Raw genomic sequence first — 13,575 nt, 5'->3', positions numbered from 1 at the left:
CCGCTCTCCCATAGGACGGAGCTTGGTCCTGGGGGGTTTGAGGAGGTTGCATTTGCTGCATGTAAATGTTCTGACGAGGCTAAACATTTCCCTCCAGAGGGAGTTCCTCTCCCAAACGCTGTAACAAGATATGGTTTGATGCTTATGCTTGAACAATTAGACAAGTAATGGTCTAATCAGTTCAATTAAAGTCATTCATTCACTTTTAATGGATGTTAAAAACAGATATATCCAAACGTGTCACATATCTGAAACTGCATGGCTGAGTGCAAACCTCTAAAATAGTAGTCCCTTGTATACATATTTTATTTTCAAATGATCATGGTTAAGAAGTGCTCAACAAGCAACAGACTTGTCTCTGCTAATGTAACGTTGTCTCTGCATACAATCACTGCATTGTGTTATCTGAAATGGTCAAATTAGAACAGACCAAAAGTGTGTGTGTGTGTGTGTGTGTGTGTGACACAACAGAGAGAGGGGGGGCGGACACAGCAGTGAAGTCATGGCTGGCAAGAAGCCTCTGGAGGGGACAGGAACAAATCAACAGCAGTGGTCCAGAGCTCTGGCGCCCCCTACAGGCTGTTGTAATTATAAACACAACAGTTGAATGTAATCACATTGATAGGTTTAATTTGAGTAGATACATTCATGTACATTATCAATATCAAAAAGGTGGCATTATCAAACAAACATTAATACAAAAACATTAATTTAAACATTTATAAAATGCAGGCCTGAGTTAAAACAATCCAACATACAAACCGTTCACATGAAATATGTACTTCTACATGTGCCCATATTGGACCTGTCACAAAGGACTAAAGCTAAAGAGTCAAGGACATCAGAAGAAGAATTTAATGTGACATGGAATTCAAAAAGCACATAACTAAACCCAACACTGGTCCCAAATAAATTACAAAAATATTGCATTTAATATTTGGAGTGTATGTTTGTTGTCCTCTAACATTGACCGAGGGTATTGAGTCTTAAAATTCTCAACACCCGTTATCCTGAGCTGTATGGAAGGATACCAGCATTAATAGGCAGCTATTAGCATCATTCATTTGAGTTTTGTTAGTCCCCTATTCATCTATCTACAACAAAATCACCATGGTATTATACAGCGCGTTGAAAGGTCACTAGGGGAATTAGTTTGAACCCAGTAAAAGTGTGTGTGTGTGTGTGTGTGTGTGTGTGTGTGTGTGTGTGTGTGTGTGTGTGTGTGTGTGTGTGTGTGTGTGTGTGTGTGTGAGAGAATGCTGACTTGTATATGTAAAAGCCCTTTGAGGGGTTGTAAAGGGTTAGATGAATGCAGTGTATTTACCATTTGCAAGATGTTTCAAAACAAAGAAAAAGGGGAACACAAAAGTTGAAAAACAATCCCTTCATGACCTCTCAGGGCCTCCGTAGTATGCACCATCTATACAAATGTCTCTAATGCTCCGTCACATTATTGTAAACTCATTCCTTTTATCCAAGTGACGATCCTTTAGGAATGATTACTCAATTTCTTCCAGGTTCTGATGCTCAGAACATAACCTGATTCAGAGCAGAGTAGGTTTCCATGGTGATATACCCCAGTCAAATGAGCCAGCTTCATGATACCAGAACTATCTGTGATCCTTCTCTGCCCCTCACACAGAGGTGGTGTCGGCCCTCAGCGGCACTCTCTGTGCGTTGGCTCTGGCCTGCTGCTTCTCCGCCTCTCTGCGCTTCCTCTCCTCCAGGTAGCGCCTCACCCCCCGGATGGTCTGGAAGGTGAGCACGGTGCCGACGCCGTACAGAATGGACGTGATGAGCCCGAACAGAGCCACAGCTGCGTCGGCCCCGCCCACATCGCAGTTCATCCAGGTGTAGCCCCTCCCTCCGTAAATCCTGGCGCGCTGCTGACACACATCAGTGGCGTTCACCCTGATGATGAAGTGCAGGTAGAGCCCCACGGCCACCACGTAGGCCACCGCTCCCACCGCCTGGAACACCAGTGATCCGTACAGAAGCTTCCGGGACATGTGGTGGGGGGGTTTGTTCCCGGCCACCACGAACAGCAGCGAGAGGACCCCGAGGGTGAGGCAGAAGGGGATCCCCCCGTAGAGGCCAGGCGCCCTCATCTGGCTGTACTGCATGTCCAGCTCCCGCGCCTTCTGCAGCTCCGTGCCCTGCAGGTTGAAGTTGGAGTTTATGTCGAAGCCCCCCAGCCCGCCTGCCGAGGACATGCCCGAGGACACCATGTGGGCTGCAATCAGGCAGATCAGAACCAGGCTGTTGGTGAGGACGGCACAGATCAGCATGATGCCTGGAGGGGGGTCGACACGTGAGACAGGTGAGGAAGGGGGTCACAGCATCAGAACAAGGCGTTTGTAGGGATTCCCCTTCATAGAGATAGCCTTTTATATAGAAAATAAACTGTTTCTTTACTGAAACGGTGAGAAGGCTATGCAATAAAGAGCACTAATTAATCCACTATTGTTCTTCAAATCTTTATTCTTCAACTTCTTCTTATTTCAACCAAACTTTGTCCGCTAACTCCTTCCGCATACTTTCAGCTACAGAAACCATTCAACTATTACATTATTCAGCTATTTCAGAACATTGAGGCGATACAGTTTGTTGTTTATACCTTGTTTTACTTTTCTTTGAAGTATTAAGCTCCATCACTATTTTTACTACTCTTCCAGTAACATTTCACTTTCAATTTGAGCTGTAATAATTTTGATTCAAATAATTTCACTTTCTGCATTTCTCCGCTAAATTCAGCAACAGACTTACTTGGTCTCTGTAGCTAAAAGCAGCTACAGACTTACTTGGTCTCTGTAGCTAAAAGCAGCTACAGAGACCATTCAACTAATACAATATTCAGCTCTTTCTTCATTTTCAGCTACATTCAGCATTCACACGCATTTTTCGAGTTATATGCTTGCCAACCAGTCATGTTGCATTTTACATTATAAAATAAGATAAAATGTACTTATCTTATATTATTATCATGTTTGTGAGACAGAAAAAAAATGTTGTGAGGATACAGTGAGTGATATCACACGTGTGTATATATGTAGGGTTTCAAATAATAATAACATTTAAGAACAACTGCTTTTTAACTTCAATTAATTTAGCATTCCATCTGAATTTTTTTTCAAATTTAAACCCAAGGTGATGCCTTCAAAAATGTAGTTGCCTGACCAACAATACTAATATATATAATTTTGTATTATTAATTGACAAATAGGGTGGGTAGATTATTGTTTTTCACATTCCTAGAGGATTAACTTCTTTTATATGAAGTACATGAAAACATTTAGACCAAGGTACCAGGTAATCCAATATGTCCTTTGTTAAAGTTAGCCCTGCAAAGTGTAAACTCAGTAAAAAGAGGCCTACTGTATAAACACCAGAAACAGGTCCGTCCAGTATTCACAGAAGGAAGAATTAAGACTGTGCCGCAATGAGACTGAAACCAAAGTCCGCCCTGTGACGCAGCAGACAGAGCTTTCATTTTATATTCAACCCACGGTGATCCTTACGTACCTCTCCTGGAGCAAATGAGTGAGCATTTGGACTCGTGGTGCTCCTCTCGAGGGGCTTCCCGTTCCCGCACATGGTTGGGAGGGGGGTCGGTCTCTCTGGGGTAGTATGGGGGTCTGGAGGAAGACCTGAAGCACAGAAACACATACATGATGACACCAGTAGCTTGTTTACATCTTGGAATTAGAACGCCTAAATACACTAGATGCAATGAAATAGAGTTGCATAGCATATGAGAATATTGTCTGCATAATAATACAGAATAATTCCTGTAAATTAATAATAATAATAATAATAAAACACTGTGGCCCATGTTAGTGGTGTTGGGTTGGGCTTGTGGAGGTTAAACTAGAATTATCTATATATTGGTAAACAAAATAAAGCATAATTGATGGTTAACTTTTATTTAAAAACAATATATATATATTAAAAAAACAAATTTGATGAACTCTTGACGTAGGCAGTGGTGGAAAAAGTATTCAGGTTCTTTACTTGAGTAAAAAAAACAAATTTAAATATTTTTAATATTTTAAAGCAAAAGGAGCAAATCTTCACATTTAAAAAGTTGGATCTGTGAAACAAAAAATGTCTTGGAAAAATTGCTGCCAATACATTTTCTGTTACGCCTCACATATAATGTTGGATGGTGATACCAAATAATCATATTTTAAAAAGGTTTAATAAATATTGTGTGTTAAATTCTGAATTTATAAAGTTACTAGAGATTAAATCTGTGAAATAAATATTGTGGATTAAAAAGTACAAAATTGGCTTCCAAAAAGTAGTAGAGTAGAAGTTTAAAGTAGTGTTAATGAAAATGTTGGGGTAAAGTAGGCTACAAATAGGCCTACCTCAAATAAAGTACAGTACTTAGTTACTTTCCACCACTGGACATAGGTAGGCCGGCTATAAAATGTAATATTACAGGTAAAGCAGAGGGTTTTATGGTATTTAATGAAGTACATTGAACGCACCCGTCATCGTTGGAGTCCCGGTAGTTTCGGTGCTCTCCGTTTCTCTCCCGGTGTCCCCGGTTCGAGCGCGGCGGCTGGCTCATACCTGCTGACCGAAACCGAACAATTGGACACATAAATGACCTTTGAACAATAAACACACTGTAGGCCTACAGGCTACTATATCCATGAACAATTATTCAAGAAAAGTTATTTTAATGAAGAATATTTTTGTTATTTAGGCTACGTTAATTTCGACCGTTGACGTTCGGTTACCCTATACACGTCAAACAATGTAAGCTTTCGTTTAACCACATATGATATCTCTAATCGTTATCAACGTGTACAAACAAACAAACAAACAAAACTGTTGTTTACGAGGACTTAAGCTAATGTCAGGCAACGGTGAAGCAGGTTTCATAGGTAAAAACATTAAAATAAAACATGGCTCCGTAGCTTCTAAAAAGCTTCGTTTTACTTAATTAACTTACAAAGATGTATGTTATAAAGTCTTAAGACGACCCAACTGTGAAATATATTACTTACTGTGAATATATGTCGACAAAAGCACTGTGAAGTCCAACTATGACGCCATTTTTCAAATTACTCCTCGCCAGGTATACAGCTCCCCACCCTACCTGGAAGAGGAGGAGGAAGGCGGAAGAGAAGCTACAGGTTCAGATGAGATTTACACAGCTAGAGATACACAAATAAGGGTTTTTTGGATGAAGATGAAGGCTTTACCAGCTCTTCTGAATCGGCCGCTTTGTGTGCTGTCAGTCTCCCATCTGGAGCTGAAGAAGCCTCTGTTTATAGTTCTGTTTTAGGGGTGTGGGAGAGCAGCCTCTGTCTGTCGGGGAGGAATGTTGGATTCTTTTTTATTAGCAAAGAGATTTACATGCAGTTCCCCAAAGAGTGCTGTGTTCCCTCCATCATTAGCATACTCCCTGCTTGGAATCACACATTCTCAAATTGTTATACAATATGTAGGCTGCTGCTCACACTGTTTATTGCTCATGAACTCATATTTTCTAAGTGGCTGGCTTGCTGAAAACCAACAATGCAAGTAGTCGATAAAGCGAAAGACATTTATTTTAGTCATATCAACCATACATGACAAACGTTTACTAGTTGCAGCTTCTCCAATGTGAGGATTTAGGTTTTTTTTCAGTTATATTAGCTAAAGTTACAGATAAATGAAAATGTTGCTGTAGAAGCAAATATTAACCTAAAGTTAAAGGGGGGGAAATCAATTATAAGAGGGAGCATTATATACAATTTAAAGAAATGTAAAACATATATAAAGCATACAACAGTAGTTAGGAAAAGTGACGTTGGTGTCTTGTGATTACTAGTATTCAGCCTAGTATATTCAAACAGCATACAGGCTAGATTAAGTAGATACTTAATGTGGGTCTATGATATTAGATATATGATAGTAATTAGTATACTGAAAATATAGTTTTCTGACTGTTAAATAAAATACATCCCCTTTGGCTGTGTGAAATGAATACAATTTAAAGACAAAATAAGTAATACATTAATCCATAAAGAGTTTGCAAGACAGGGGTTGTTGAAACATGATTCACATTTAGGACAGGTACATTTCTGCCTGCATGTTGGAGCTCTTTTAAACCATTAGATCCTTCAACATTCGAAATAATAATAATCCGAATCCAAGTCTGTTTAATATTAAAAATAATTGAATCCCTGGTTCCAAATAAGCACTTTAGTTCTTTGATTAGTGCACCTTTTTTGTGCCATAAAAGTGTCAGTTTTGTTAAACAGTAGAAATAAAAAGGGAATCTCCTGGACATACTAAAATAGTTTAACAACAATAATATATGAGCATTGACTAGCAAAATAGCTACACAAATTCCTCATTCTAAATGATTGTCCAAAATAAAATTGTTTAGATTATTATTTTTGTTTATGATCCTGCTCGATTTTCTTTTACACCATGTCGCCCTATCGGACTTTTAAATAATTTACAACAAAATACAATGAATTTCCACTGGGCAGCAGCAGTCAAAAACCAAGGATGTCGCGACACTGAAATACTTCCGGGTTGTGGCTCTGGTAGGTAAACAATAATTTGAGGGCAAAATCACTGACACACGTTTCTATTTTGTGGCTGAAAAACTAGAATTGTGCAACTTTTGCCAACAAGGTAGTGGTCCTATTGTTTTCTGGAAACACATTAAGCCTCCGTGTGGTCATGCTGTTCCTCCGGAGGGCGGCCCTCAGCTGCAGAGGTCTGACCGGTCTGCGTTGCATGCCTGCCACCGGTTTCACCGCCTCCAGAACCACCGCTACATACATCCAGGGCCAGAGCCCGGAACCACGTATCAGAGAATACTTCTACTATATTGACCACCAAGGACAGGTGGGTAAACTGACACAAAACACAACCTTAAAAAACTCGAATGCAATATATTGTCCTGCTAGCATGACAGTTATGTGTGTGCTCCACTCCACAGCTTTTCCTCGATGAAACTAAAGTGAAGAACTTTGTCACCTGCTTCAAAGGTAAAAATAAACACAGCCCATAAAGAGATTGAAGCTTGGAAGTTTGCCCAAAATCAACCTTACCCTTGACCTAATCAATCTCCCTATATGGCTCCACCAAATATATTTTAATGTCAGTGTAAAACAGTCCGACAGTTTGCACATAAGGTAGATCATGTGCATGTATATGAAGTAGATAACATTAGATCTTCTGCATGTTAGTTTGAGAAAAATAAGAATAGAACCAATAAAATGTGATCACTTTTGAGGAATATTCAACATCTTTTTTTTCAGGTTTTTAATAACATCTCAATAGAAGCAGTTTTCAACGTGTTTTTTTATTGTATTAATGTGAACAAATTAAATCGGAAGACTAAAACCACAATGTGTACCCTGTGTGTGGCCTCCAACTCTAAACCCATTGGTTCTTACAGAGGACCTGAATCCTGAAAACAGCTCGTAAATATCCCGTAACAAACACACAACTCCTCCCTGTAGTTTTGAGCAAAGAAATTAGAGGATCATTAGTTGGGGACTATTTTGAGCACCAGATGAAATTTGATACTGTTGTGGGTATATTTGTAGCAGCAGAAAAGTGTTTGTATGATGTGGTTCAAATAAACTAGTGTGTGGGTGGTGATCATGTTAAAGAAAGAAGCATCTAGTGCAATGATTGGTTTAATGTTGGCTTTAATTGTTTAATGACATTTGTTAAAATAAGAGAAACTGAATATTACAAAGTCAAGACTGGATCATGCAGAACCCACCTTAAAGCCTTTCTGATGTCAGGGAATGTTGAGTTTTAGTGATGCATATTCCTAAATATTTGCTAAACAAATGACTGCAAGTTTACGTGTGAAACCAGTGCTGATGCCTTCAATGTATTTCATGTAATATATGTGACCTTTTTTTTAGAGCAACACTCATCCCTGTTTTTTGACTTCCAGACGTAAAGTTCCTGGTGTTCTTCTTTAGTCGTCTGCGTTCAAATCAGAGTGGTCGTTACGAGGAGGACTTCCCCTTCTTGTCCCTGTGTGGCAGGGAGAGGAACTTTGTGCGCTGCGACGACCGCCCGGTGGTCTTCACCCACCTGCTGCAGAGTCCTGCGGGGGCCCCGGGAGTCCCTGGAGATCAGGAGCTGCTGTCATTCTGCGGTGGCGCGGATAAGCTGTCTGCCCCGTTCCGCCCAGAGACACTGTACATGCACCCTGTCAGCGGACGACTCTACCACCCCTGCTCAGAGCGTGATGGGGGGGTCGGCCTGGTCCGGTCTGCTCTGGCAATTGAGCTCAGCCCATTTTTTGTTTATGCATCGGAGCACAGCGAATCAGGACAGCCGACGCACTTTCTCTGGGGTGGACAGAAGCACACATTAACCAATGAGCTTGCAGAATGCTTCCCAACTGTGGAGAAGGGCAGTGGAGAGCAGGATGAGCTGGGATAATGACCAAATGAGTCAAAGGTGTGCATTACATTTTGAAATGCTGTCCAGATAAGCCGTCAGGGTCCCATACGGGCAACTGGAGACGACTACGTCCTCACAGTGGGGATCACAATGTGACCGTTACTGTTTGGAGTCTGAGCTGATGTGTTTTCCAACACTACTGTATGCGGTTTGAGAGATATGGACTGATGATGCAGTGCTTTTTATTGAATTGTTTTGCTTGAGACCCTTCAAACAAAGCACCGCCAAGTGGTATAAATATTCAGTATTTCACAATTAAAAAATCAGAGGCTTGCTTATAGGTTGTGGCACCTGTCAATCATCTCAAACCTATTCATTCTCAATTTGTTATGCCATTATCCTCTTTAGAAAGATTCAAGAAAGGTAACCTCGCAAATAGAGTACAGATGATTGTCCATCTAACTTTTTAAAAAAAACAGAAAAACCCCAGATTAATGCTTATCCTACATGGATATACCAGATAATATATCATTTTTATAAAATATTAATACCTAATACAGTATTGGATTTAATAAATATAAAGATTGTATACAGTGTTGCGGTTGCTTAGAAATCATTTAAAAAAAATGTTTCAAATAGTATTTCATATTTTTGAAAAACAATAAAAACTGACTGAACCTTACATGTCATGTTTAATTTGAATCAAAACATATTTGAACTGAAAGTGCTTCTGCAGATTTTGCCAGCCGACCCTGAAAGTAACAAAAAACCTTTAACCCTCCGGTATCACTGTGGACGTTTTTATCCATATGGGTAATTTTTCACTTTTCATTTTGCAATAACTTTGGTTGTGTTGGTGCAAACGGCCTGCATTTTTGTAACAAGGCTATTTTCTCGATCTATTTTGGAATTCAATTTTCAATTTCTCAAATCGGTCTTTAATTCACTGTGTAACAAATCGACTACGCAAATTAGTCATTCGAGACAAAAATGTCCACTGCAAAAGACTTTGATAAAAACATTATATTAAAAGGTTTTTTTCACAACTTTTTTGGGTTCAATCTTTAAAGCAACTTCCGCCCTAATGGAAAATACCAAAAATGTAATCATTTTCAGGATTTTAACCCATTTTGAAAACATGAAACCGCTGTTTTTTTTCATGATGAAAACATTTTCCCAAAAATACATATCTGGAGACTGGCTCTTTTTTTTTTATCAGTCTTGGATATGTCAAAGATTAGCAACAAACTGGATTTGTTTGCATTATTAGTTTTTGCACAAAATCAGATTGAACAAAAAAGTTACAAATTAGTCATTCGGGACAAAAAAGCAGTTATTTTCCATATAATAAATGTTGGGAGGTTCGGCTTTTTTTTTTTTTTATCACAGTCTTGGATATGTCAAAGATTAGCAACAACATTTATTTTGGTTGATTATTAGTTTTTGCACAGAATCAGATTAGACAAAAATGTCCCATCCACTTCCATTATAGCCACATCTTTTGATCTCTCGCCATACCGGTATAAAATCATGCATTTTGTCAGGGTTTTATATTGGAGGAAAATAGTTCAATTTGTCCTTTTTACTGTATATGACCAGATGTGACATTTTACATTGAATTACATGCTTGTCATGTCTTGGTTTACAGTTTACAGCATTCACAATTTCCCCCTCGTCTCTTTACCTTTGATGTGTGTGAGAATGTAGGAGTAAGTGTTCTCTCATGGCATTTTGTTTTTCATTAGTGCTGTTTCATGCGTCTTAGAGGTAAACAGAGGTATGATCTTGACCCAGCTTGACCTTTTTGTTTAGAATTGTTTGGAACTTCAAAGGATTTGATAATGTCTCTTTAGCATACAAACATACACAGCCATACATGCACTAAGTCAATAAGCGAACACCTGGCTGCAAAGCCAGATCCATAAATATGTGTAGTTTGGCTGGCTGGTCGTTTCATTCCTGTGATACGCAACAAGCGAGTAAGATGAAGAGGCGCTTCTCTGTGGAAGAAGCTAGGGATATGGTGATGCAGCCGGCAACCTCCAGCGAGCTGCTTGACTCTTCTTCTGAATCAGAAACAACCTCAGAAGAAGAATGTGATGTGGAGTTTGTAGTGGAGTCTGATCCTTCTTCTTCTGACCCTTCCACTGAAACTGCAGAGGAAACAGAAGATTCTGGCAGTGGGTGGACATCAACAAATTGTGAAATCTGGTCTCCCTCTAAGAACGACACACTGCGCTACATTCCCGCTGCCAGAGGTTTGGTTCCAGGGCCCACGCGTTATGCCATTACAAGAATTGATGACGTGGAATCCTCCTTCAATTTATTTTTCACTGCTGAGATCATCAGTAGTATTGTCGACATGACAAACTTGCAGGGGGGATGTTCGGTGGCAAACTGGAGTGATGTGGATGCCACAGATATTCGTGCATACATCGGTCTCCTGATGTTGGCTGGAGTGTACAAATCGAAGGGCGTATCCACCCGCAGCCCCTGGGATGACCACAGTGGACGTGCCATCTTCCGTGCCACAATGACCCACACCAAATTCCGGTTGATGAATACCACCCTCCGGTTTGACGACAAGCTGATGAGACCTTCCTGTCACAGAGAAGACAAGCTTGCCCCCATCCGCTCTCTCTGGGAGAAGTGGACACATCGCCTTAATTCCGATGCTTTTCAACCCTGGTGAAGATGTGTGTGTGGATTAGTAGCTTGTCCCCTTCAGAGGCCGCTGCAAATTCCGGCAATACATACCAAGCAAGCCAGCAAAGTATGGGCTAAAAATCTGGATCACCGCTGACATTGAAACCTCCTATGCCTGGAAGTGCCAGATTTACACCGGTAAAGCTGCTGGCAGTGCTGCCGAGGTGGGCCAGGGAAAGCGTGTCGTCCTGGAAATGACAGAGGGGCTCCAAGGGATCACTGTGACTTGTGACAATTTGTTCACGTCATATGCACTTGTGCTTTTTACTGCTGTGGATCCCTCCTGTAAGCAAGCCAAGTCCTTCAGGAGGAGGCTTTTCTTGGAGGAGTTGGGGAGATCTCTGGTGTCTGCAAAAATCATGCGGAGAAAGCATCCACCTCGTACACCGGCTGCTGTTACCATAGTGGCGGACATACAGGCCTCGGCAGCTGCCCCTGACACCGGCACAATCGCAAGCGGCTCTGCCCCCGACACCGGCACAACCGCAAGCGGCTCCACAAAAAAGAGGGGACTGTGCTGGATGTGCACTGGGAAAAGTTCACCTGCAGAGAGCACCAAATCCCCTGCTGCAGGTTCTGCTGGATGAACTGATCTCTCTCTCTCTCTCGCACGCACATACACACACACACATTATTTGTTATCTCCATCTATCTTACTCCGTCTCTAACACACATACTTGCTCTATCTTCATCCATCTCTCATTTTATTCAACACACACTCATACATATCATTGTTCTGTTTTGACAATTTGATTTGTTCATGAATGTTGATTGCAGTTTGCTGTTTGGAAAATAAATGTTGACATTGATACATCTGATGCTGATTTAAAAATGATTTCAAAGAAAGTTGAAAATAGTATTACTTCAGTGTTTTTATAGGTCATATAATTCAATGGTAAAATGTCACATCTGGTGATATACAGTAAAAAGGGACACATTGAACTATTTTCCTCCAATATAAAACCCTGACATTATAAAATGCATGATTATATACCGGTATGGCGGAGAGATCAAAAGATGTGGTTATAATGGGAGTGGATGGGACACGAGTGGCTAATGTGTGACTTTTGTTGTTCAATCTGATTTTGCGCAAAAACTAATAATGCAAAAAAAAAAATGTTGTTGCTAATCTTTGACATATCCAAGACTGTGATAAAAAAAAAAAAAACCGACCCCCCCAACATTTATTATATGGAAAATAACTGCCTTTTTGTGCATGTTTTTCATAGAAAACGCAAATTCATGTTTTCAAACTGGCAGTTCAAGGGTTAAAATCCTGAACATAATTTAACATTTGGTATTTTTGATCAGGACTGAAGTTGATTGAAAGATTTAACCCCAAAAAGCTTTTAAAAATATTAATCTGTTGTCATTTTAGAGCAGTTTTTGGAAGTGGACATTTTTGTCCCGAATGACTAATATGTAACTGTTTTGTTCAATCTGATTTTGTGCAAAAACTAATAATGTAAAAAAAAAATTATGTTGCTAATCTTTGACATATCCAAGACTGTGATAAAAAAAAAAAGCCGACCCCCCCAACATTTATTAAATGGAAAATAACTGCTTTTTTGTGCATGTGTTTCATAGAAAACGCAAATTCATGTTTTCAAACTGGCAGTTCAAGGGTTAAAATCCTGAACATAATTTAACATTTGATATTTTTGATCAGGACTGAAGTTGATTGAAAGATTTAACCCCAAAAAGTTTAAAAAAGTATTAATCTGTTGTCCTTTTAGAGCAGTTTTTGGAAGTGGACTTTTTTGTCCCGAATGACTAATTTGTAACTTTTTTGTTCAATCTGATTTTGTGCAAAAACTAATAATGCAAACAAATCCAGTTTGTTGCTAATCTTTGACATATCCAAGACTGTGATAAAAAAAAAAGAGCCAGTCTCCAGATATGTATTTTTGGGAAAATAACTCACTTTCTCTGTTTTCATCATGAAAAAAAACAGCGGTTTCATGTTTTCAAAATGGCATTGAAAGGGTTAAAATCCTGAAAATGATTACATTTTTGGTATTTTCTATTAGGGCGGAAGTTGCTTTAAAGATTGAACCCAAAAAAGTTGTGAAAAAAACCTTTTAATATAATGTTTTTATCAAAGTCTTTTGCAGTGGACATTTTTGTCTCGAATGACTAATTTGCGTAGTCCAATCGAATGATACCGGAGGGTTAATACATTTTTTGGAGTCCTAAGATACTTGCAATACAATTGTGATTTCCTCTTTATTCTGTTGTATGCTTTAACTTTCCTACACTTTTCTAAAGCATCATTTGGAGTTTCTTGTTTTTGATACTAAAGTACAATTTATATTTGTACTTTTACATTTTTATATATTATATATTTATTTCATCATGATGAACTGTCTCTGGAAAAGGTCAAACAAATAAGAAAAGTAAATTATATAAATATTAGTTATTCCCTTCAAAATTAAGTCACATCAACATGTTGTGTAAACGCATAAAACGTGACCTGAACAGAAC

At 39.3% G+C, this 13,575-nt stretch overlaps 2 protein-coding genes across 5 annotated transcripts; one reads left to right on the top strand and one right to left on the bottom strand.

The window, feature by feature from the left end:
* Positions 1 to 220: 220 nt before the first annotated feature.
* On the bottom strand, positions 221 to 5,344 carry LOC117445099 (MARVEL domain-containing protein 3). Of its 4 annotated transcripts, none has more exons than XM_034080510.2 (5): positions 5,217 to 5,343; positions 5,019 to 5,141; positions 4,494 to 4,581; positions 3,523 to 3,647; positions 221 to 2,293 (listed from the first exon to the last, which is right to left on the bottom strand). In XM_034080510.2, exons 3-5 carry the CDS (start codon positions 4,574 to 4,576, stop codon positions 1,635 to 1,637), a joined length of 867 nt encoding a protein of 288 aa, XP_033936401.1. In that variant the 5' UTR covers positions 4,577 to 4,581; positions 5,019 to 5,141; positions 5,217 to 5,343; the 3' UTR covers positions 221 to 1,634. The 4 variants fall into 4 exon arrangements, with proteins under 4 accessions (XP_033936401.1, XP_033936400.1, XP_033936402.1 ...); XM_034080509.2 differs by having other exon boundaries at positions 5,019 to 5,110; XM_034080511.2 differs by having other exon boundaries at positions 4,494 to 4,578; positions 5,019 to 5,344.
* Positions 5,345 to 6,514: 1,170 nt separating this feature from the next.
* c4h8orf82 (chromosome 4 C8orf82 homolog) lies at positions 6,515 to 9,067 on the top strand. The gene is made up of 3 exons (XM_034080512.2): positions 6,515 to 6,858; positions 6,953 to 7,001; positions 7,928 to 9,067. Exons 1-3 carry the CDS (start codon positions 6,691 to 6,693, stop codon positions 8,422 to 8,424), a joined length of 714 nt encoding a protein of 237 aa, XP_033936403.1. The 5' UTR covers positions 6,515 to 6,690; the 3' UTR covers positions 8,425 to 9,067.
* Positions 9,068 to 13,575: the final 4,508 nt, after the last annotated feature.

The sequence above is a fragment of the Pseudochaenichthys georgianus genome, chromosome 4 (assembly GCF_902827115.2).
Source record: "Pseudochaenichthys georgianus chromosome 4, fPseGeo1.2, whole genome shotgun sequence".
Classification (NCBI taxonomy): Eukaryota; Metazoa; Chordata; class Actinopteri; order Perciformes; family Channichthyidae; genus Pseudochaenichthys; species Pseudochaenichthys georgianus.
This window is presented reverse-complemented; position numbering and strand designations above follow the sequence as displayed.

Excerpts from the sequence above, each read along its gene's own strand:
- LOC117445099 (XM_034080511.2), bottom strand. The coding sequence starts at position 4,576 with ATGAGCCAGCCGCCGCGCTCGAACCGGGGACACCGGGAGAGAAACGGA. Across the intron at positions 3,648-4,493 it reads CGGGACTCCAACGATGACGG|GTCTTCCTCCAGACCCCCAT; the intron begins GTGCGTTCAATG and ends TCTGTGCTTCAG. Across the intron at positions 2,294-3,522 it reads ACTCATTTGCTCCAGGAGAG|GCATCATGCTGATCTGTGCC; the intron begins GTACGTAAGGAT and ends ACCCCCCTCCAG.
- c4h8orf82 (XM_034080512.2), top strand. The coding sequence starts at position 6,691 with ATGCTGTTCCTCCGGAGGGCGGCCCTCAGCTGCAGAGGTCTGACCGGT. Across the intron at positions 6,859-6,952 it reads ATATTGACCACCAAGGACAG|CTTTTCCTCGATGAAACTAA; the intron begins GTGGGTAAACTG and ends TCCACTCCACAG. Across the intron at positions 7,002-7,927 it reads CTTTGTCACCTGCTTCAAAG|ACGTAAAGTTCCTGGTGTTC; the intron begins GTAAAAATAAAC and ends TTTGACTTCCAG.